The sequence below is a fragment of the Notothenia coriiceps genome, unplaced genomic scaffold (genome assembly GCF_000735185.1).
Source record: "Notothenia coriiceps isolate Sejong01 unplaced genomic scaffold, NC01 NC01_scaffold00030070, whole genome shotgun sequence".
NCBI lineage: Eukaryota > Metazoa > Chordata > Actinopteri > Perciformes > Nototheniidae > Notothenia > Notothenia coriiceps.
In genome coordinates, this window is record NW_011362771.1 from 26,874 (window position 1) to 50,054 (window position 23,181).

A 23,181-nucleotide genomic window follows, 5' to 3' on the forward strand; every position below is an offset into this window, starting at 1 on the left:
AGCTGCGCTATAAAGAATGAATAAAAATGCTGTATTGAACTGGTTTCATTAATTACGCTGAGTTTATATAAGGTAATTAGTTAGAGGCCTATTGTATCAGTATGGTGTGGACGCTACAGCAGTTAAATGGCAATACTACAATTAGAAGCACAGAATTGTCCCATTTTGTCTTGTAAGTAGTTATTCTAAGCATTAGATATGTTAATTGAGATGATGGATTCCACAAAACATAAAACAATTTCCTGGTTTTCATTTTTAAAATCAAGTCAACCGGAATGGCAAGTAGGGGTCGACATTGTTCTTATTCTTGCGTTCCCTGAGATGGCTGGGAATTCTGTAGATCGTGCTTCAGGCCTGATTCAAATGCTGCAGCCTCGTGTACTACCAGAGTTTGGAAAAGGGAACCACAATTACTCCTGTTCTGGCTGGCCTTACACTGGCTCCCTATAGAACACAGGAAGAATTTAAATATTCTTCTTCTCTGCCTACAAAACGCCTTAATGGGCAGGTCGCCATCTTACTTTAAATTAACTCATTATACCCTATTGTCCACTAGGGCATGCGTTCAAGAATGCAGGGTTGTTGGTTGTTCCTAGAGCTCTCTAAAGTAACAATGGAGCCAGAGCCTTTTCTTATCAAGCTCCAACCGCTTTTGTGAGTCAGCTTCCCAGTTTTGTGTTCGCGAAGCGCAGAGCCCTATCCGTTTTTAAGAGTGGCGCTTAAGACTTCCTTTATGATAAAGCTATATAGACATAGGGCGCTGATTAGAATTCAGCCCTAGTTTCTGATGATATAGGCCTTAGTTTTGTCGGGGGACTCTTACTTCATTCCTTCTCTTTTCTATACCTGTGTACTCTCATGTTCCGAATCTAACAACCAGTTCCCCAAATTTCTTTCTTTTTGGTGATCCTATATACGCCGGATCTGAGTCATAGGATGATCCTCGCGGTCCTGTGTCATGGATCGCGAGTCCTGGATCTTGAGTCGTGGCTGCTGGGTCCTGACTCTAAGGTCCCTGGATGGATATCCTCGATGGTTCAATCTTCCTAATTATACACCACATGCATTTCCAAACATTTGGATACCTTATGTTGCAAATGTAATTAATCTTTTCAATTTACACACGGCATCTATTGCACGTCTGTCCGTCCTGGGAGAGGGATCCCTCCTCTGTTGCTCTCCCTGAGGTTTCTCCCATTTTTCCCTTTAAACTGTGGGTTTTCTCTGGAAGTTTTTCCTTGTACGATGTGAGGGTCTAAGGACAGAGGGTGTCGTATTGTCATACTGATATTCTGTACAAACTGTGAAGTCCACTGAGACAAATGTAACATTTGTGATATTGGGCTATATAAATAAACATTGATTGATTGATTGATTGCAGTCATGGTATGCTTCTTCGTCACTTGGTCACAGGACCCCATGTGTTTTTTTGGACGTTAATGCTACATGTAGCACATTTAGGCATTCAGAATGAGATTTAAGACTTAAAGGCTCCCTATTATACTGTTTTTCATCAATTTATTGTAGGTCTCAGATATATACAAAACATTTCTCCTAAGTGTTTGGCTCCAAATACCAAACACATCATTGCAGCATTACCCATAATCCCCTCTGTTTCAAAAGTGCTGATTCTCTGTCTGTTACTTTAGATGAAAATAAGGAGCCCCTCCCCACGCCCCTCTGAGAGAGATTTGGTTAAAAAGAACACAATGGTGCTCTAGGAGAAGATTCAGGTGATAAGGTGTGTGTGGGGGGGTACCTTGGTTGGTGATTGGCTAATGGTAACAAAAACATTATGACATCATAACGTGGTCAAAATCTGATCAGTTCATTTTCAGACATTTTTTTATATAAATGGATCAGGATAAAAATAATCTCTTTACGCAGAGGGGACACATATTTATGTATACAAAACATGAAAAAGTGGAGTTTGCATAATAGGTGACCTTTAATGTGTAGCTTGCTCTGTACAGTATCGTTGCTCAAAAATGCTACGTTGCAACCACAAACTGGCATATTTTCAACAGGGTCTGTATTTGGTCTGCCTTTGTACCTTTGAGAAAGGAGAACTTCTTGAGGAACCCAGCAGTCACAAAGGAGTCAGCAAAACAGAGCAGGAGGCCACTGAACAGCAGCCCTGTGGAGCTGATGTTCACAGAGTGAGGTCTGGAACTCACAAAACACACCGTCACCTGCAGGAGGAGAGAAGAAAGTGACTTCAATACACTGGGGGGGGAATTCACAAACAATTGCACGGCTTTTGCGTACGCTAGAGCCGTGCAAATAGGACACTAAGTAACCATGTCATTCTCAGAAGGGGAAAAATCCGTAAGAATGAAAACAGAATGAAAAATGTTTCTACTACATAAATGAATTACATTATTGTTTACCCTCCCTCTGCGAAATTAGGAAAATGCACTAAAATCCCAAAACTATTATAGTGTGTTTTGCGATGAAACACGGGTACAGGAACTTTTACTTGTGTTCAGAGGTTAATAGCTCATCACAACAAAGAGCATGTGTGTGTGTATACCTCAGGTCCAAGGTTGAGATAGCAGTCCACAGACAGCACAGGGTGTGTGTAGTTCTTTGTGCTGTGTGGAAACAGCTTCTGGCTGGTGTGTTGAAGGTATTTCTCCAGGAGGAGCTGAGCAGGTGTGGCCAAGAAGAGGTGCTTGCTGTCTGGGGCACAGATGTACTGCGAGGGCCCGACTGAGGTGGGAACATCTGTCGTCTGGACAAATAGAAATTAAACGTTTAATACCTCTTTGTTGCCATACATTTTTTGTAACAAAGGTATTCACTTTAACTGTTGCATGCACACACACATTCACAGTTATATTGATAACTAGTCAAACGTGTATTAGTTAGCTGACATACTAATACATGTCTTTGAAGCCTTGAGCCAAAACAAGTCCAATATGTATTCTAGTGCTTACATTTGACTTGTTATGATAAATTATTTGAAAATATTTTTCTTGTATACTGGCAAATTATACAGTATATGTTATATAAATAAATGAAATTGTTCTTCAAACTTTTTTCTTTATTCTGCCCTGAGAATGATAATAATAATAATTCATTACATTTTTATTAGAGCGCTTTTCAAGGCACTCAAAGCACTTTACAATTACACATATTAGACATGTAACAGTTATTACTGTGGACAATACACACAGCAGCAAATGATGATAATGTAGGTTGAGTTGTTATGTGTCTTCAGCATCTACCTTGGTCTTGATAATAAACGTTCTGTATCCTCCGATGGCGATCTGCTTCTTCATGACGCTGAAGGCGTTGAACCGGCAGACGAGCAGGCCGGCGCTGTGCAGCCTCAGCGTGAAGTCCACATCGTGACAGGTGAAGCGGTTCTGGTCGTACTGGACGTTCTGGCTCCGGTCGACATTGAGGAGAAGGAAGTCATGAAGGTGACCTCTTGAGAAGGGCTCCCTCACTTTGTTATCTGGATAAGAAAAAATAAATGCACATTTATGTTAGTCATAAAGCAGAGATGTTTGTTTTGAAGTCTTCTTTATCATGTTGTGATTCATCGCTAAAACATTCAGACATAACTTTGAAATCTCTTTAGCTGTGTGATCAGCCTCTACACTTTACATCTTGAGGATCTGTGTGGCTGGTTATTTAAGGCACAATGGGGTTTTGTTAGATCTGAGATATTGCTTGATATAGAGAAGTTTTGCTTTCAAATAATATCGGTTAAATCTTTCAGGACAACAAGTTAACACAGAATAGTTGAAGACATAACAATCTGTATCTGCAGTTGAGATCTGAGGCCTTTACAGCAAGAAGAATCTGCCCTAAATCCTTTAAGGCATCTTGAGGAACATGCAGTGACTCAAATATGTGTTGTGTTATGATCTTAAAGTCTGTACTTTTGTAGTAACTTTTGCTTTCCCGGGGACACCAGATAACAACGAGACTTTCTGGCTAACTCATAAAGTTATTAACATGCTATGTCAAAAGTAACTCAAACAAATCTCGGCATGAGAGCCGTTCATTTTCAAGTATTCAGTTGCAGTCAAATACAATGGCCTTTCAATAGTTACTACATTAGTTGATCTTATGATGCTACATTATGTGTGTAGGATTACTCATATGTGTTCAGTTCATTTGTATTTGCAAAGACTGAAATGCTCTCAAATCCAATCTTGGGTTTTTGTGTTTCTGGATTTCTGACATGGTGACCCCTGACCTGTGAGTCCGCGGCTGCTCCACTTCCTGACCCCACACAGTCCGTAGTGTGGCAGGTCCGGACAGGCCTCCATGTGCTGTAAGATGTGCTTCAGTGACACAGCGTGCTCCACTGCTCCACTAAAAACAGCAGAAAGCAAACAGTAGTTATGTTAAAAACAACTCATAACATGAATCAATTTACAACTACAACTAATACAAGCAACTGCAATTTTGCCTGATTTTTTTTTTCAAATAAATAATGTGCTTGTATGTACTTGCGCACGTCGAGGTCCACTGCGTTCCACATAACGCAGGAGTCATCGGTCAGGATGATGAAGGGCCAGACGTCGCCGGCTGGGCCCCCTCCCTCCAAACGCCGACTGCGCTCCAACTCCAAGTTGTGATACGAAAGCTCTTTTATCAGGAAGTGAGCAGCACCTAGAGACAGACGTCATGAAGGTGGTGCACTATGAGAAAAACAGCTTATACTGACTTTTGACTCCTGTATGTGTCAGTGTATACGTTAAGAAGTCTCACATATATGTAATTATAAAGCAGACACATACCTATTCCAGCTCCGTTGAAGACAGTGGGCAGAACCAGCATGATGTGGTTGGGCCAGTACTTTTTATACACGGCCATCTCATATTCTTTGACTACCAGGATATGTAGATGTGAGGCTCCATCCATAGCATGGTACAGGTTAAACAGACCATGCTCATGACGACCGGTGGTGGGGGTGAAGATTGGACTTTTGATGCAATCCGGGCTCTAGATAGGGGAGAAACATTTAATTGAAAGATCAAAATATCATGACGTCATATTCTAGGATATCATTATTGTGATTAGAGACATTTTAGTCACACTTAAAAAAATACTATATTTACAAAACATCCTCTCAACCCAAAGTCAGCTGTGCACAAATCCGCATGAAAACAAATATGGACCAGGGTACCACAATAAACAATGTTCCCTAAAGCAGGGGTTCCCAAACTTTTCAACCCCCCAAAATAACAGTGCCAGAGACTGGCGACACCTGTCAACTCTCGCGGGAATTCCACTTTCGATTGCATGATACTATAGCCCAGTGCAACACCTTCGTCACACATGTTGCCACTTGTTTGTACCATTTTCAGGCGATTTGTAATCTGTTCTAGAAAAACTATGTGTTTTTTAGGATTTCAAGAAGCATATAGAACAAACAATGGATGTATTTTATGAACATTTATCCGTGCTGAAAGTAGATTTAGATGTGTTAGGAGTGAGATAGAGATTATTATCTAATATATGCATCTGATGAAGCATTGCATGAAGCCTGTTGATGATCAGAGGCTGTTGTTGGGGCAGACCATGCAGGCCTCAGAGAGTTAAACTGGGGCTGCGACCATAGTTTTATTGTATTTTGTTTTGAAAATCCACAGCGGAGGTTTGTGTCGTACTACATGCGGTGTATTTTGCATATCTCTCAGTAGCCAACAATCTGTGAGTCTGTTGCTCGGACATAAACTCGTGTTTAAAAATAATACTACATAATAAATGTAGTCTACATTTCATAATAAGAGGTGTAAAACCTGAGAGGATTTTAAATCGCATTTGAACTAAATGCTTATACAATCTAGTTGTATTGTTGATTTAATGTGTGAACGAGGCGATATAGAGAAGGTTAAGCTGTCATTATTAGGCTGTAATTTGTTATATACTGTTGGAATGGGTAAGCAGTAGGGATGTAACGATACCAAAAACTCACGGTACGATAATATCGCGATAACAAGTCCACGGTACGGTATTTATCACGATATTGAATAATAAAGGGTAGGAAAAAAAAATTCATAAATTTATTTTTCAATAAAACATTTTTTTACTCGGAAAATGTTTTTTTATTACATAATAAATCTGATTTTTACAGCATTTTTGTAGGATAGCAGTATTTTAAAGTGTCAAAAACAAAGTGACAGTAACAGACTGGAACAAGAAAACCAGTGTTTTTGTACCTACCAGTACTACCAAGCAAAGTAAGCATTTTCTTTATGCCACTGCATCTCACAAATAAACAAGGACATTTAATAATCAGACCCTGCAATAAAATAAATCAAGTTTCACTTTAGTTTTTCAAGTAACTCAACTCAAACTCACTAGTCACGCACTCAGCACCATCAGACAGGTTTTTAGGAATATGAGAATGTCCACATTTCCAGGTATTTATAAACTGGGATGTTTGGGCATTTAATTGTAAATGCCCAAACATCCCAGTTTATAAATACCTGGAAATGTGGACATTCTCATATTCCTAAAAACCTGTCTGATGGTGCTGAGTGCGTGACTAGTGAGTTNAGAATCCTTTAGTTGTCAGAGTTTATTTCATTATTTTTTCTTTCTTAAGAGGACATAGTTAATCAGATATGACTGATATCTATTCAGTTTCTTTCTCAAACTTAAAGTTCATTAGACACTTACCGCATTGAACTCTTGTTAAATAGTCAATGCAACCTAATTGCTGTCAAAGTTAACAGAATATTTTTGCAGGACACCAATGGGGAACTCCTATGCAGGCCAGCTGCGGACCACGCGCTTTGAGGAAGTCCTCCATAATTCCATTGAGGCATCGCTGAGGTCCAACACCGTGGTGCCCCGACCTGTTTTCTCACAGCTTTACCTCGAGACAGAGCAGCCATTGACACATAATGGTGGGTTGCAGCGATGCAAAAGAGAAGGTGTGGATAACATGTTCAACAAAAAATAGCGTATTTCCTTAAATCTATATCCACTTGTTCATCATTAAAATATAAATATTTGTTTGTGTATTCCAATAGGCCGTACAGAGAATGACGATGACGACGATGAAGATGGCTCTGAGTCTAACAGTCCTCCACTACCCTATCAGATGAAGACCCCACCTGATGGATGTTGCATAACAGATGGTTTGTACACACACACACACACACACACACACACACACACACACACACACACACACACACACACACACACACACACACACACACACACACACACACACACACTCACTCACTCACACACACACACACACACACACACACACACACACACACACACACACACACCCACACACACACACACACACACACACACACACACACACACACACACACACACACACACACACACACACACACACACACACACACACACACACACACACACACACACACACACACACACAAGATCTAAGAAAACATCATGCACATTTCTTACTGCACTGCATTACAGTTACTGTTTGCACCAGGAGACAATAGAAGCAGAAAAGTAGCAGTCTGCATCGTGCATATCGTTGCTCGTCTTACTTGATGTACAATAAGAAGTTTGTGGTGCAGTGGGTTGTGTGTTGGTGTTTGGATCAGGGGGTCACAGGTTCAAACCCCGCTGCAGTCAGCATGTCGTTGTGTCCCTGAGACACTTCACCCCAAATTGCTCCTGTGGGGATTGCCCACAGTATTGAGTATGTAAGTCACTTTGGATAAAAACATCTAACATGTAATAAGATAAAGCCATCTTAAAAGAAAAGTTACCAAATACCTGTTTTTTCCTTCCCACAGGCTTCTGTCAGGCAGGCCGGGACCTGCGTCTGTCCTCGCTGGCATCAGATCCCTTGGATGTGTCCGCTGGGTTCATGTTGGTGGGGGTGAAGTCCCCCTCCCTCCCGGAGACCCTGCTGGTGTGTGCAGTGGACCGCCGCTTCCTTCCAGACGAACGGGGTCACAACGCACTGCTAGGTGAGGCGGGAGACTCGCAGAGAAACAGGAAATATCATCACTGTTTGATAAAAGTCACAATGTCAACCTTCAGGACTCCTTTTTGTTCAACATTTTAGTAAATACCTTTACTAAGATAATCCATCTTGGGTCTGTGGTTCAAATACAGAGGAGATGGGACAAGCCTAGCTTAGCAACAAGTCCTAAGACATAGGGAAACAGCAACCCAGACTCTCCAGATTCAAAACATACTATCACTCCTAAAACTAATGGTGCACTATTCCTAGTAGTTGACAATGCATTTTTTACATGACCAAGATTGCTAGATGTACAACTGTAGAAACATATAATGCAGCCTGTTGAAAACATTACATTTCGCATGTGTTCACCCTCCAGGCTTCTTAGGAAACTGTATGGGCTGCGGAGAGAAAGGCTTTCGCTATTTCACTGAGTTCTCCAACCACATTAACCTGAAGCTCAGCACCCAGCCCAAGAAACAGAAGCACTTGAAGCACCATCTGTACAGGAACAACCAAGGCGTGCTGATGAAAGGAGCTCCCATCTGCTGGAGGGGACACGGTGAGAGATGGATACCATGTTTTATTTGGCAACTGGATTCATTTTATCCCGCCAAATGTGGACATTCTTAGGATTTGATTTAGATGATTAGATAAAAAGCAGTGGCCATTAGTGCATCTCTTCTGCAATGGTTCTTTATTGAACTCAAACAAGTGAAGAAAAACATTGATAAAATGAGTGGGAACTTAAAGCCAAAGCTTGATCAATGTATTACATTAAAGGTATTTATGTTTAGGTCTAGCATTGTATCATGAAAGTCTAAAAATCTGATTTGTATTGGGATGGGAGAACAATGTGTGTACAGTATGGGTCTGACCAGATGGACAGCTAGTAAAGCCTTGAGGACAGGTGAAAGGTGACTCAGAGGCCACAGCCTAGAGGTCACCCATCAAATGAAAATGCTTTTATAGACACAGCCTTGTAAACATTTCTGTGAAATGCACACTAATCATGTGCATCTTCTAACATTACCATGTTGTTTCCAATTGGTTCTTAATTCTTTCTCCTGTTATTGCAGAGGGAAATACAAATGTAGACTTCTTTATCGGAGAAAGATGTTTGGTGTATCTGTGTTAACAATGAAAGTACATGTTATTGCCAGTAAGCTCTTAAGGATCTTCTTTTCAAAGCGTGAAGAGGTTCTGATATAGAGGAGATTATGCAACGTGTTTCTGAGAAAAACAAGTCTGTTGCTATGCAGCAATGGGGAACTCTGCTTACTCTGTGTCCATAAGAGCTTACTGTAGCCCTACAGTTATCATTAATCAAACTAAACAGGTTGATCTAAATGTTTGTGATGGCAGAGCAGAGACAGACACGAGTTTAACACATTGCGTTCACTGTCAGTGGAACATGTTGGTCTCATTGGTCTCTCATTCCTCACAAAGTGACCCTTTTCCTGGCTTTTTTTATGAAAGGGGTATGAAATAGGAGAAAGGGAGGATTATAAAATGTGTTTCCTGCTGATTGAAACAGAAACTGTGTCCAGCAATTATTACACATAAGTATTTCCAGACACACTTGCACCACAAATAAGTGAATGTGCCAAACTACCTCCTGAAATGTCTCTGTCTGTCTCGTCATATACATTTACTCAAATATTGTGTCTGTGTGTGTTTTAGATGGCAGGATGAGACAGACGGTGTCCATTCTCCCAGAAGGCCATGTGGCATCAGATGAACCACCACCAAACACGGCACCTACACTCACTTTACACACACCTGGTGGCTACACAGGTAACACACACACACAACATGTGGAGAGGAACCATGCTTCTCTGGGATAGAAATGGTTCACTATTTTCTGACATTATTGACAAATAATTGACCTCGATAGCAAATGAATTGATAATGAAAATAATAATTTGTTGTTCCAGCCTGAAGTCTCTAGTTGGACTATGAGATCATTGAATGAATATGGCAAATGTTTGACAGACACCCTTTCTTGATTAAACCAGCAGATGGCTATTTTTTATGAAAAGTCATAGTAATTCTTGTTTTTTAAACATTTTCTTCTATGTGTACACAGCAGGATCAAATTCGGACCCGGTTAATCTGCCACAAGTAGCAGATGCCCCCCACCCGCTGGCAAATGGCATCCATGTTGCTCCCTCCGTCGCCCAGACATCTTTAAATCAGTCGGGGCCTGGGAGACCCTCAGCTACAGGTACACATGGTGCACAGCTATACATTTAGATGCTTTTTGTTATAATAACAATGTATTTATCAGAATGGTGTTATGAACGCGCAGTGTTAATACTTTGAATTTACAATTAATGTTAGTGTGGGTTTTCGAGATTATATAATCTTTATATAATCTTGATTCCTGAAATAATCCCTTTAAGAAAAACACTACTTTTCATATTGTGTTATATTTTTTTTTAAATATGCCAAAAATAAAAAGCCAGGGTTAAATATTAAATAGTTTAAATAATTGTTGTTAAACCACTTTTGAAATATGCCAAAACTAAAGAGCTTATTGAAGAAATCTGAAAACTAACTAACGAACTAACCATATTATCTGACTACATGTAAACATGGTTTGTTGTCATTAAGCCCCTCCCCTTGATTTCTTCACACCTCTGAGAGGGAACACTATCTGTGTGTGTGTGTGTGTGTGTGTGTGTGTGTGTGTGTGTGTGTGTGTGTGTGTGTGTGTGTGTGTGTGTGTGTGTGTGTGCGTGTGTGCGCGTGTGTGTGTGTTGTAAAACTCTGCATTACAGGGCCAGGCAGCTGCAGTGTGTGTGGGGGGTTGTCCTTTGTCTCTCCGGCTCTCCCTCCCTCTCCCTCTGTCTGTCACCTCTATTAAACAGGGTTATAAAATTCCCTCTCTGTCTCTTCTATTTCTTAGCTTTCCCGCTGAATGAAAAGCTTCCTTCCTGTCAATGTTGTTTTTTTCATGACCCTTTTAACAAGTGGAGCTTTTATGTGTCTGCCTATTACTGCATTTCAACAGAGTTTGACAGGAAGAGGAAGAGACAGGTTAATGTATGACTTAAATACAACTGCATTACTGTATCCACAGAAGCCTACCCTAAAACATCATTTAGTGTTTATTCAGTTGATTTATGGGTTATTAGAATAAGAAAGGTGACTCCTCTGCTCTACAGGAAATCATTCTTAAAGTAAACTGTTTTGTAGAAAGTGTGTCACTGAGAAAGAGCGGGAAAAAAATAAAAATCCTAAAATGAAATTGCAGAGACTAATATAAAGCAGGAGCAGCAAAAATATCCCTTTGCTTAGGAAAAAGGAGTACAAACTGTAATAGGAACATCTAAAACAATTATTAAAATAAAAAAATGTATGTTTTAAAGTTGAATTAGTCCGTTATTATCCGTTAGTATGTTGTTAACATTAAACGTACAAACATTTACGCCAATGTGCTCACTGATATTTGTGTCTATTCTGCAGGGTCCCATGTAAACGCTGGTCCTCCAAAAAAGAGGCATAAGGGCTGGTCGCCTGAGTCCTCTGCCAACAGTGTGACGGAGAGCGCTGTGAAGACCCCACCATCTTCATCAGCCTCATCAGCCTCATCAGCATCATCCATGTCCTCTCTCCTCACACATGGAGCCAGATCAGGTAAAATAATAGAAGAGACATTTGGCATATAAACAGAAATGACGTTTGAGTGGGTCTTTTTTTAAAGGTACATGTACTTGTTTCTAAAGAGACTGTAGCCCCGCTGAGTTCCTCGCAGGCTTCCTTGACCCCACTTTCTCCACCAGGGCTGGCAGTAACAATCCCTGATCAGCTGCTGCACACCTGCAGACTGCAACCTGTCATCTTCAAAGGTCAGATCAGCAACTTTATCACTGATATTGGATAATAAAATGCACTTTCTCTACACAAGTTTATTTGTACTTGTGACAGAGTTGACTCACAAATCAGTCAAAGTCATTAATGACCAGCTGGTGTTTGGTGATCATTTGACAACCAGCTCTAAGTACTGGACTTTCTCAAGCAGGTCAACATGTTTTCAGGTCTTTGCCCAACAGATGGTCAGGTTAGGGTGACTCTCCTCACAGGTTAGAGGTCAGCCAACTCCTGAGGCCTTTCCTCAGTCTATGTGCCCGCCCTCCAACCTTTTCACCTCTTTGTATCACCTGTCAACTCATCATCCTCTCCATCTTCTCTGCTCCAAACCACCACCTATACCCAGTGGGTTTTTTCTGTTTTTGTATTCATCACCTATCTGCCCTTCACCTCTCCAAGCAACAAACTTGTCAGTTCCACTTAAGTTCTCTTTGTGCCTCCCATTATATATTCCTATCCCTACTATTACCCCACTCTGTCCCTTGGGATTAGATAGAACTGCATTTTCCCACGACTCAATCCTGTACAACAACTGTTCTCCACTTGGGTTCATTGCAATACTTTCTTAAGTAACTGATAGAAATACAAAGCAATTCAAAATCTAATATAGCAAATCACACAAAGAGTCTTTTCGTATCATAAAAGACAATTGTAGGTACAATTGACCCATGGAGATGTCTGCATTGTGTTTTTTTGGCTATCTATTGTCATTGTTTAGGAACAAGTTATTCAAGAAGAAACATTACCACGCATAAAGAAGTGAATTTGATCGGCTAACGTGTATTGTCAAATCCACCACCTGAGTCCAAGTTATTTCCAGCCTCCTCACTTTGTTCATCTGTCTCATTGATACAGGGCATGGCTCTCTCCCTCAGCTGAATGGAAACATCAGTGAAGTGCTCGTGAGTTCTCTGCTCCAGAGCTGTTACCTGAGCTCTCAGACACTCCCCAGAGTCTACCAGCACTACGGACCATCACCCATTCAGCCATTGTCCACAGAGATGCAGATTCTTCTCACAGTCTACTACCTTGTTCAGCTAGGTCAGTGGAAAACCTTGTTGTAGGAGAAAGGCTTTAAACATACACATTTCACATAAGATGGCGCCGGATGAGGGCTGCCGTGTCTTTTGCTCCTCTCCAACTCTGCCTTTTCTTCGATTTATTTCAGTGTTTGTTTACTTTTTATTTACTTGCACTATCAGTTTAATTGTGTTGCACTGTTGGAGGAGCCTGTGACCTAAGAATTACATTGTCATAACTACCGGTACACTGTAGCTATGTACGTATGACAATGAAAGCCTTGAATCCTTGAATCCAAAGAGCAGGCAGAAGATTGACCCTTCATGATATCTTTGCTGTTTTAATAATGGCCACTAGGAGGCAGGTTTTAACAATGAATCAATATTATGACCTTCTTTTGTTTATCACCAAACTAGAATTTTAATTATTTCTCTAATGTATTTTGCATTCTTGTCCACCACATGTATTCACCCCAGGTCCTGACCAGGTGCCCCTGATAGAGGACTTGGAGCAGATATTCATGAGGTCATGGAGGGAGTCTCACCTCAGCGAGATCAGACAGTACCAGCAGCCTCAAACACCGGCCAGCCAAGGGAGGCATTACGGCATAGAGGTCAGATGTCTGAGACTGTCCCATTATCAAATGTTACATTACATATGATATCATATAGAAAGAATATCGTTTTTAAGTAAAGTTTTTACCAATATTTTACCAGGAATATTCCCTGTATATTATAATAATACATTTAGAATCTATTTTACAAGCGAGTCCTAACATCCGAGCATAACGTTTGTCACATAAATGAGGCAACATCCTTAAATAAGACTAAAAGGCAAATGACATCAAACAACAAATGAGTCATTGTTGGGTAACAGCACATGTGTATTAAAACATAGCTAAATTCAACTATTTGTGTCACGATGGAGAAAGTGGACTGATTTGGTAAAACCTCATAGGCCAGATTTTATTTTTACAAACATATGATTTTACTATGAAGTCCTGATCACTCCCTAATGTTCGTATTGTTCCTACTTTTTACGGTTTTTATTTTGTCTTTGTGTAAAAAAGAAAAAGGCATTTCGGACAGACAAATTTAAGATGTACAAATTACTGTGTCTTGAAAAAACACTGTAATTGTTTGCTGCCAAATGTCAATAAAATATATATTACCAAAAAAAACATAGCTTAATTCTTCTCTACTCTGTCTCTAGACCTCTTCCATCCTGCCTGGGCTCCCCCAGCATCTGTCCCTACTTCCCCAGAGCCAACCACCTTTGACCCCCAGCCAGCTTCCTTGGCTGGCCCAGCTGGCTGCGTCGTCTTGTGGAGAGGGCGTGGTGGTTTTAGGGGAGAAGATTGGTTCTTTGGCTCAAGGCCTTCAGCAAACAGTCAGCAGGTTGATGGAAGGACGTCTTGAAAACACCAACTACGTGGTCATTATCGTCTCTGTACCGGGACAGGAAACTCAGTCCTGTGTGGTCGTCACAGGTGGGAGTTTTGTTTTTGTATGCATGTAAATGTTGTTAAATTGACCAGAGCATTAAACAGAAATAATAAGCAGACTTTTATGTTATTGCCTTTGTGTGTGTCGCAGGTAAACACCAGTGTCGTGCCTTGGCAGAGAGTATGTACTCTCCCAATGAGGGTCTTAAAGAAATAAACCACCAGCTCTCCCTTGGTGCTGCCCAGGAACTCATCCACTACTGCAATTCTCTCGGACAGGGTGTGTCTTCGTTTTTTATAATCACATTTCTGTGTATGTTCAAGTTTTTTTTGGCACGATTCATAAACCTGAGGTCTGCCTTTGTGTTTCTCAGACGGTGATTTGGATTCCCTGCTGGATAGTGCCACCTTAGACAGCAACGAGCCCTCTCCCTTATCCAGTTGTCTGGACTCAGCTGAAGAGAAGAGTCTTAAAACTACACGCAGTCCCAAAGACACACCCAGTCCAAAGAATTCAAAAGACTCACCCAGCCCTAAAGGGAGAGCTTCAAGTCCCAAAGACACCTGCTCAGGTGAGACACAGAAAGGTAGAAAAGACTCTAAGAAGGTTTTTCCACAACTAATCCAAACTATTTCATTTTTTTTTTTTTTACACCATTTGGTTTAGTCTTACTTGTATTTTTCTTTGTTTTGCCTTCTGTCAAATTGCTGATGCAACTCTTCCTTGGAATCATTTTTATTCAATAGAAAATATGAAAGAATAGTCATAGATGATATCTTCATGTATATTTTTGTGTCCCATTCTAATTTTGCACAGTTGTTAACAGGACTATCAATATATTTAATATAAATATTTGATTGAATATGATGACATGAATTTGTGTCTGTGTGTAGAATACTCCGTAAAGTGGCGTGAGGTTCGTCCCATTCAGCTGGCGGTGGCCAGAAAGCTGCTGTCCCATGTCTGTGCCATAGCAGACTCCAGTACACAGAACCTGGATCTTGGCTCCTTCGACCGGGTCAGCTTCCTCATCCTGGTCCCGCCCTCTGAGGTCACATTTCAGCAAACTGTTTTCCACCTCTGGAGCTCTGGTTGGTGACATAGCTCTTTATTCCATAGCAGTATTTTTCCAATCATTTGTTGTCTTTTAAATATTGTGTGTTTTTATGTTGATCCTATTTTCTTTGGCTGCTTATCTCAGGTGTCCTTCAGGAGCTGGGGGGTTTAGACCAGGAGTGTGTGTCTCAACGGGATGCTGAGCGATATGTGGTCAAGATGGACCAGAACGCTCAGGCACGGATTGAAAACCTCATCCAGGAAGCACAAAGCAACTCCTACACACTCTACATCCTGGTCCATGACCACGCCCACTGGGACATTAACAGGTGTGTGTGTGTATGTGTGTGCGTGTGTGTGTGTGTGTGTGTGCGTGCGTGTGTGCGTGCGTGTGTGTGTGTGAGTAATTGGTGCAGAATGATAACTTTATTCAATGCAACAACCTGGTACAACAAGAGCATCAACAAAGCAGTAAAGTGCTTTTTCTCCTTTTCTGAGTCTCTGTCTCTTTCTCTCATTCTGTTCTTCCCACAGTACCTCAGATAGTGGACTGGGTCTGGTGGATCAGCTGTTAAACTCCTGTCAGGTCAGAGATGCTCCAAACATCCTGATTCTCCACGTCACCTCCTTCCCCTTCGCTCTGCAGACACAGTATACCCGCATCAGTCCCTACAATGAGATCCACTGGCCCTCTGCATTCAGTAATGTAAGACTGAATTCTCTGTGTGATACAAACGCACAATCGTGGCACATATCTGCACGTTGGTTGCGAGTTTTCCCGTGTTACATTGTGTGATTTTGTGTAGGATGTGGACCTGTACCATGAGAAGACGCGCTACTTTGGTGTGTCGGAGCTTTTAGAGTCGACCCGCTCAGGGAGCAGTCTGCCACTGATGCGTTATGATTCATCCTTTGAAAGCATGGCTTCTGCTCTGGAAGAAAGGTAAAAAAAACACATATTTAATCAACACCAACACCCTATTATTCATAAGCAAGTCTGAATAATTTGAATGCCTACACAAAAGCGAAAAGCCGTTAAAATGTCTCTCTTTGTCCCAGGTTTCCTAAATTGCACAGCTCTGTGATCCGGACCACAGTTTTGATCCAACACTACTGCGTGGCTCTGATGGCTGCATCCGGCAAAATCGGCAGCTCCCACAATCTCCACAAACACACATCAGTGGAGACCCTAGAGATTGTACAATCACTGCTCACTGCGGCCCAGCAATGTCCCACCCACCATGGGCACATGGTCCTGCTGCGGATCCCCTCTCAGTCTCTGGCAGCATGGGCCCACCGGCGGCTCTCCAGAGTGAGGAGGCAGCTGGGTCTGGAGGACACTTTTGAAATCATACTGGGGAATCCAAACCAGGCGCTGAGTATTGGACAGAGATTCACTGATCAGATCAAGGTGGGCTAGTGGGTCATAATATCATGAGATACAAGATAAATACTTGAATGATTTGTGTTTTTACGAGTAGAGAATTACACATACACTGAATGACTTTGAAAATTGCATATTATCTATCCTTTAGACCTGGCTAAAGATCCAGGATGCTGACTGGGTTCCTCAGACCTACCTGGAGCTGGAGGCCCTTCCCTGCATCCTGATCCTGTCAGGAGCCGAGCCCCAGGGGGAATCTATGCCAAGGTACACACCAAAAGCTCTAATCCTAACTCAATGACTTTCATGAGAAACCTCAACCGAATCTTCCCAACACTCATAGTTATTTTCCATTGGGAAATGTTAACTTTAAGTAAAGAAATCAGGTTTTACTTTAAGCAAACCTGAGAATAATGAAATCTCCTCTAAGTGTTACACCATTGTGTACTTCCAGGTAAGCCACAGACGGTGAGGTAAATATAATCTGGAGTTTAAACAGTGAATTTATTCTGCCCTCAGGTCATTGAAGTACTGTGATCTCAGAGTGATAAGCTGCTCATACCTTCAGCGAACCACACTGGAACAAGAGCTAGGTCTGGCTGCTTATCTAGTGAGAGCAGAGTCTCGACCCCCACAAAACCCCGGACCAGGAAGTGACCTGCTGGAGAGTGACGCAGAGAAACTCAGCAGTACTGACAATGAGGAGGAGGAGGGACAAGACAATGGTGAGATACAATGAACGGTTGTGTGAGATTTAAAAATGTGTGTTCACTCGCAACTTATTATTTATTTTCTACTTACTCCGTTCCTTATGTTTCCAGGGGACTCCCCTCTGTCCAGCAGCCAGCAGCTCCAGTCATGTCCAGAGGGCGGAGCTTCAGATCCCTTCCCTGCACAAAGCACCACCTCTCCAAATGTCCAGAAAGGGACAACAGACACCATTCAACCTCCCTCACAATCACTGACTCAACTCCAACCTCAGCCCTCTCAGTCTTTTCCATATCCTCCAACTCCATCGCACCAACCTCAAGTGCAGACTTTTTCCCAGGCACAAACAAATTCCCAACCCTTCACTCAGCCCCAGTCCCACTCCCAAATACCCAACCCTCAACCCCCTCCCTCTGCTCGGTCACGTCGCCAACACTCCAAATCCACCTCCTCTGGCTCCTTGTCTCCGCAAGCCTCCTCTCCTCACCTGAGCTGCTCCTGGGCGCGAGGTGTGAGTCGCCCCCCCTCTGTGCTCCTCCCTCGGGCCCTCTACGATATTATCACAGCCAGTGACAGCAGCGGGCTTCCCCGATGTACATCATTCCTGCCGCACATGTCTGTCGCATGGGCAAGCAGCTTCAGGTAAAAGTGAAACACAACAACACATACAGTGTGATAAACAGATATAAAAGCTCACCATTTATCAGCCACTAGCGTGTAGCAATCAGAAATTGTTGATTTTTCGTAATTCAGGCAGACCAACACATGTTCATCTTACTGTTTAAGATAAAGTCAATTGGCTCATTGTGAAATAATGTTTCGAATTAAAATCCTGTGAGGGTAAAAAAGTCTGAACAGTACGCCTGCGTTGATTTGCTTAAGTACTGTGATCCTGTTTTATTTTATTACTACCAGAATGGCTAATACATATTGGTACACAGATTGGTGCTTCCAGACCTTTCACCTAATGTGTCACGGAAAAATCAGATGATACCTCAGAGGAAATTCATTACGAAATATTTTGTGTTCAGGCCTTTGCTGAGTAAGATGATGACATGTACAGAGCAGTCACTGTACTATCGCCAGTGGATGGTCCCTCGCTCCTACCACATGGACAGCAGCAACCGCACTGAAGGACGAAGCGACAACTTTCATCCTCGCAGGCTGCTGCTCAGTGGACCTCCACAGGTTCTTATTGTCTTCATTTCTTTTTGTATTCAAACTCAAGCTCATGATAGTCTGTTTGTTTACATTTCTCTTGTCATCGGCAGGTGGGTAAGACAGGAGCGTACCTGCACTTCCTGGGTATTCTGTCCCGGATGCTGATCAGGTTGATGGAGGTGGATATCTACGATGAAGAAGACATCAACTACAGTGAGTATATTTTTTGCAGTTGCCACTGTTTCTCTGGCTATCCAATCTACCTTAATTTTCATTATGTTCAAGTTATTTTCTAATTTTCAGTGTTTCACTATTGTTGCCGCTAAATCATATGATCGTATATTGAGGATTTTGTCAATTTGTCTTCAGAATATATGCTTATATTGAATTCTCCTCATGCTGTAAACTCCAAATGTAATGCATACCATTTTAAATGTGTTCATAAAGGCTGTCAGGCTGAGGGGGTGCTGTACCACCCATCCAATGTTTCCTGGCCCAACCCAGACATTGTGAAGACGATGCCCTTTGACTACACCATCCATGACCCCAAATATGAGGAAATCAGCTCTGTCTACTGCCCTGGATATAAATCAAGTGCTGATGGTATGCACAGTCAGAACACACACACAAACACACAATACAATATATTCTCACACAATTAAACTATATTTAAAAAACATTGATGTTCTCTAATGTCTTACTTATAAATACAAATTCTAAGACCAGGGCCGTCCCTCCCTACAGGCCGATCATGCAGGCTGCATGGGGCCTCACATTGCGCAGGGGGCCTCGGCTTATGAGCTTGGCTTGTGCGCAGTTCTCCGTCTAGTTGGCTTAAAACATGGAGCATTTTTTCCACTTTTATTCATTTTTATGTCAATTTGCACATTTCATGGTGATGCTCAGCCTCTCCCCTCAACTCCTAACAGTCATCATCATGTCAACCACAACACAGAGAGATACTGATAGAAATGTGTGTGTAGTTGATACATTGCTGACAGAGGGAAATACATTTGAATACAGATTTTAAGAAATATCCGTTTTTGAGCATGTAAAAAGCATGTTTTGTCTTGACTATATTACAACTATATAGTTTATTTGCATTAATTATATTTTAATCTTTTTGAGGCTAGTATTTGGCAGGAAATGCAGACGTATTCACCTGTTAATACATACTGAACGACATACATGCACATTTACCATTTACCTCACTGTATAAAAAAGTAACTGTTGATAATAATAATAATAATAATAATAATAATAATAATAATAAACAGGAATTATATTTGCAAAGTAATTTGTTTTCCAAAAAAAATTGTTTCACTCCTGTCGTGGGGGCGGGGGGCCTCCATCTCACAAATGTCGCTTGGGGCAGCAAGTTGGCCAGGACGGCCTGGCCCAAGGACCCTAACATGAATGTTTGTGCCTATTGTCTCTATCTGTCTTTGCCCCTGTTGTCTTTCCAAGGAAACCCCTGTGCGCCAAGGAACTGTTTACCGTACGTAGGGCGGACATCCAGGGATCAAAGCTGTCAAAATAATGCGGCCTACGAACACATAACCATCACTGTGAAACAGGTGTCATTCAGTACCTGGGCATCAACCCCAGAATACCAGGTCGGCAGAACACACGATTCTGATAACTGGACATCCACGACACTGCTTTTGGAATTCTCAATGACTCAGCTGATAAAGTATAAGAGGACATATTTCACTGTGAGTCATTCGAGATGTCAAAAGCCAGAGCTGTGATGCCTTATCACATTCATCTCATCCTTCTGACCTGGTAGAGATCTGAGCGTACTTCATGATCCCAGGTACTGATAGAGCACTGACTTCAGCCAGTGATGTATGTTGTTTAGGCCCGCAGCTTCAGCTGATCATGGAGGCGCAGCTAGAGGAAGCATGCGTCCTGGCCACAGTCATCCTTGGAAAGACGACTTGGGCAAAGACAGATCTCTAGGAACTAGATAAAGCCAACATACATGTATGGGTTTGGCAGGGCCGTCTCCTGGCCAACTTGCTGCCCCAAGCGACATTGTGAGATGAGGATCCCACCGACAGGAGTGAAACAATTTTTTTTGGAAAACAAAGTACTTTGCAAATATAATTCCTGTTTATTATTATTATTATTATTATTATTATTATTATTATTATCAACAGTTACTTTTTTATACAGTGAGGTAAATGGTAAATGTGCATGTATGTCGTTCAGTATGTATTAACAGGTGAATACGTCTGCATTTCCTGCCAAATACTAGCCTCAAAAAGATTAAAATATAATTAATGCAAATAAACTATATAGTTGTAATATAGTCAAGACAAAACATGCTTTTTACATGCTCAAAAACGGATATTTCTTAAAATCTGTATTCAAATGTATTTCCCTCTGTCAGCAATGTATCAACTACACACACATTTCTATCAGTATCTCTCTGTGTTGTGGTTGACATGATGATGACTGTTAGGAGTTAAGGGGAGAGGCTGAGCATCACCATGAAATGTGCAAATTGACATAAAAATGAATAAAAGTGGAAAAAATGCTCCATGTTTTAAGCCAACTAGACGGAGAACTGCGCACAAGCCAAGCTCATAAGCCGAGGCCCCCTGCGCAATGTGAGGCCCCATGCAGCCTGCATGATCGGCCTGTAGGGAGGGACGGCCCTGGTCTTAGAATTTGTATTTATAAGTAAGACATTAGAGAACATCAATGTTTTTTAAATATAGTTTAATTGTGTGAGAATATATTGTATTGTGTGTTTGTGTGTGTGTTCTGACTGTGCATACCATCAGCACTTGATTTATATCCAGGGCAGTAGACAGAGCTGATTTCCTCATATTTGGGGTCATGGATGGTGTAGTCAAAGGGCATCGTCTTCACAATGTCTGGGTTGGGCCAGGAAACATTGGATGGGTGGTACAGCACCCCCTCAGCCTGACAGCCTTTATGAACACATTTAAAATGGTATGCATTACATTTGGAGTTTACAGCATGAGGAGAATTCAATATAAGCATATATTCTGAAGACAAATTGACAAAATCCTCAATATACGATCATATGATTTAGCGGCAACAATAGTGAAACACTGAAAATTAGAAATAACTTGAACATAATGAAAATTAAGGTAGATGACTAGCCAGAGCACAGTGCAACTGCAACAGCCAAAATATCTCACGTTTGATGTCTCTTCATCGTAGATAATCCACCTCCATCACCTGATCAGCATCAAGGGACCAGAATACCAGGAAGTGGCAGGTACGCTCTGTTTTGGTGACAGAGAATGTAACAAACAGACTATCATGAGCCTTGAGTTTGAATACAAAAAGAAATGAAACTAGACTGTGGAGTTGGGACGTGCGGCATGCCCGTTGTGCTTCGTTTGTGGGGTTGCTGCTTCCCTGTGGTAGAGCGAGGGACCACTCCACGCGATACGTACAGTGACTGCTCTGTACAGTCATCATCTTAACTCGCAAGGGCCTGAATATTTCGTAATGAATTTCCTCTGAGGTATCATCTGATTTTTCGTGACACATTGTGAGGTTGGCCCCATCTGTGTCATATGTATTAGCCATCTGGTAGTAATAAAAATAAAAACAGGATCACAGTATTAACAATCACGCAGGCGTACTGTTCAGACTTTTTAACCCTCACAGGATTTTAATTCGAAACATTATTTGTTGCTTTCTTTGTAGAGCTGTCGTTGTCCTGCCTGATTACGAAAAACACAATTTCTGATTGCTACACGCTAGTTGGCTGATAAATGTGAGCTTTTATATTGTTTTTCACACTGTATGTGTTGTTGTGTTTACTTTTTGAGGCTTGCCCAGGACAGACATGGGGCGGTGTGTCATCGGGGAAGCCCGCTGCTGTCACTGGCGTGTGATAATACGTAAGGCCCGAGGGAGGAGCACAGAGGGGGGCGCTCACACCTCGCCGCCCAGCGAGCAGACATACAGAAAAGAGAGGCTGCGGAGACAAGGAGCCAGAGGAGTGGATTTGGAGTGTTGGCGACCGTGACCGAGCAGAGGGAGGGGAATAAAAGAAGATATTTGGGAAGGGACTGGGGCTGAGTGAAAAGAAGGGAATTTGTAATTGTGCCTGGGAAAAAGTACTGCACTTGAGGTTGGTGCGATGGAGTTGAGGATATGGAAATAACAGAACTGAGAGGGCTGAGGTTGGAGTTGAGTCAGTGATTGTGAGGGAAGGTTGAATGGTGTCTGTTGTCCCTTTCTGGACATTTGGAGAAGGTGGTGCTTTGTGCAGGGAACGGGATCTGAAAGCTCCGCCTCTGACATGACTGGAGCTGCTGGCTGCTGGACAGAGGGGAGTCCCGCTGGAAACATAAGGACGGAGTAAGTAAGAAAATAAATAATAAGTTGCGAGTGAACACACATTTTTAAATCTCACACAACGTTCATTGTATTCACCATTGTCTTGTCCCTCCTCATCCTCATTGTCAGTACTGCTGAGTTTCTCTGCGCACTCTCCAGCAGGTCACTTCTGGTCCGGGGTTTTGTGGGGTCGAGACTCTGCTTCGCTAGATAGCAGCCAGACCTAGCTCATTGTTCCAGTCTGGTTCGCTGAGGTATGA

General features: G+C 41.9%; 2 protein-coding genes across 2 annotated transcripts in view; one reads left to right on the plus strand and one right to left on the minus strand.

Moving 5' to 3' along the window:
* LOC104959224 (protein GREB1-like) overlaps positions 1-4,972 on the minus strand; it is a 6,788-nt gene extending 1,816 nt beyond the window's left edge. The window contains exons 1-6 of the mRNA XM_010787095.1: positions 4,761-4,972; positions 4,470-4,632; positions 4,214-4,332; positions 3,231-3,463; positions 2,534-2,734; positions 2,054-2,192 (exon numbers count right to left, since the gene is read on the minus strand). Coding sequence (XP_010785397.1) covers positions 2,054-2,192; positions 2,534-2,734; positions 3,231-3,463; positions 4,214-4,332; positions 4,470-4,632; positions 4,761-4,884 — 979 coding nt within the window. The 5' untranslated portion in view covers positions 4,885-4,972. The remainder of the gene's footprint in view (positions 1-2,053; positions 2,193-2,533; positions 2,735-3,230; positions 3,464-4,213; positions 4,333-4,469; positions 4,633-4,760) is intronic.
* A 1,724-nt stretch (positions 4,973-6,696) lies between these two features.
* On the plus strand, positions 6,697-22,607 carry LOC104959226 (growth regulating estrogen receptor binding 1). The gene is made up of 27 exons (XM_010787097.1): positions 6,697-6,878; positions 7,005-7,112; positions 7,767-7,943; positions 8,319-8,501; positions 9,623-9,736; positions 10,029-10,166; positions 11,411-11,581; positions 11,671-11,793; positions 12,671-12,856; positions 13,312-13,448; positions 14,048-14,324; positions 14,431-14,559; positions 14,654-14,851; positions 15,174-15,371; positions 15,482-15,665; positions 15,871-16,042; positions 16,143-16,279; positions 16,396-16,747; positions 16,872-16,987; positions 17,240-17,445; positions 17,542-18,070; positions 18,460-18,616; positions 18,700-18,802; positions 19,037-19,192; positions 20,057-20,205; positions 21,788-21,845; positions 22,408-22,607. The coding sequence occupies exons 1-27, from the start codon at positions 6,725-6,727 to the stop codon at positions 22,605-22,607; spliced, it is 4,812 nt and encodes a 1,603-aa protein (XP_010785399.1). The 5' UTR covers positions 6,697-6,724.
* Positions 22,608-23,181: the final 574 nt, after the last annotated feature.

Excerpts from the sequence above, each read along its gene's own strand:
- LOC104959226 (XM_010787097.1), top strand. The coding sequence starts at position 6,725 with ATGGGGAACTCCTATGCAGGCCAGCTGCGGACCACGCGCTTTGAGGAA. Across the intron at positions 9,737-10,028 it reads CACACCTGGTGGCTACACAG|CAGGATCAAATTCGGACCCG; the intron begins GTAACACACACA and ends ATGTGTACACAG. Across the intron at positions 11,582-11,670 it reads CACACATGGAGCCAGATCAG|AGACTGTAGCCCCGCTGAGT; the intron begins GTAAAATAATAG and ends TTGTTTCTAAAG.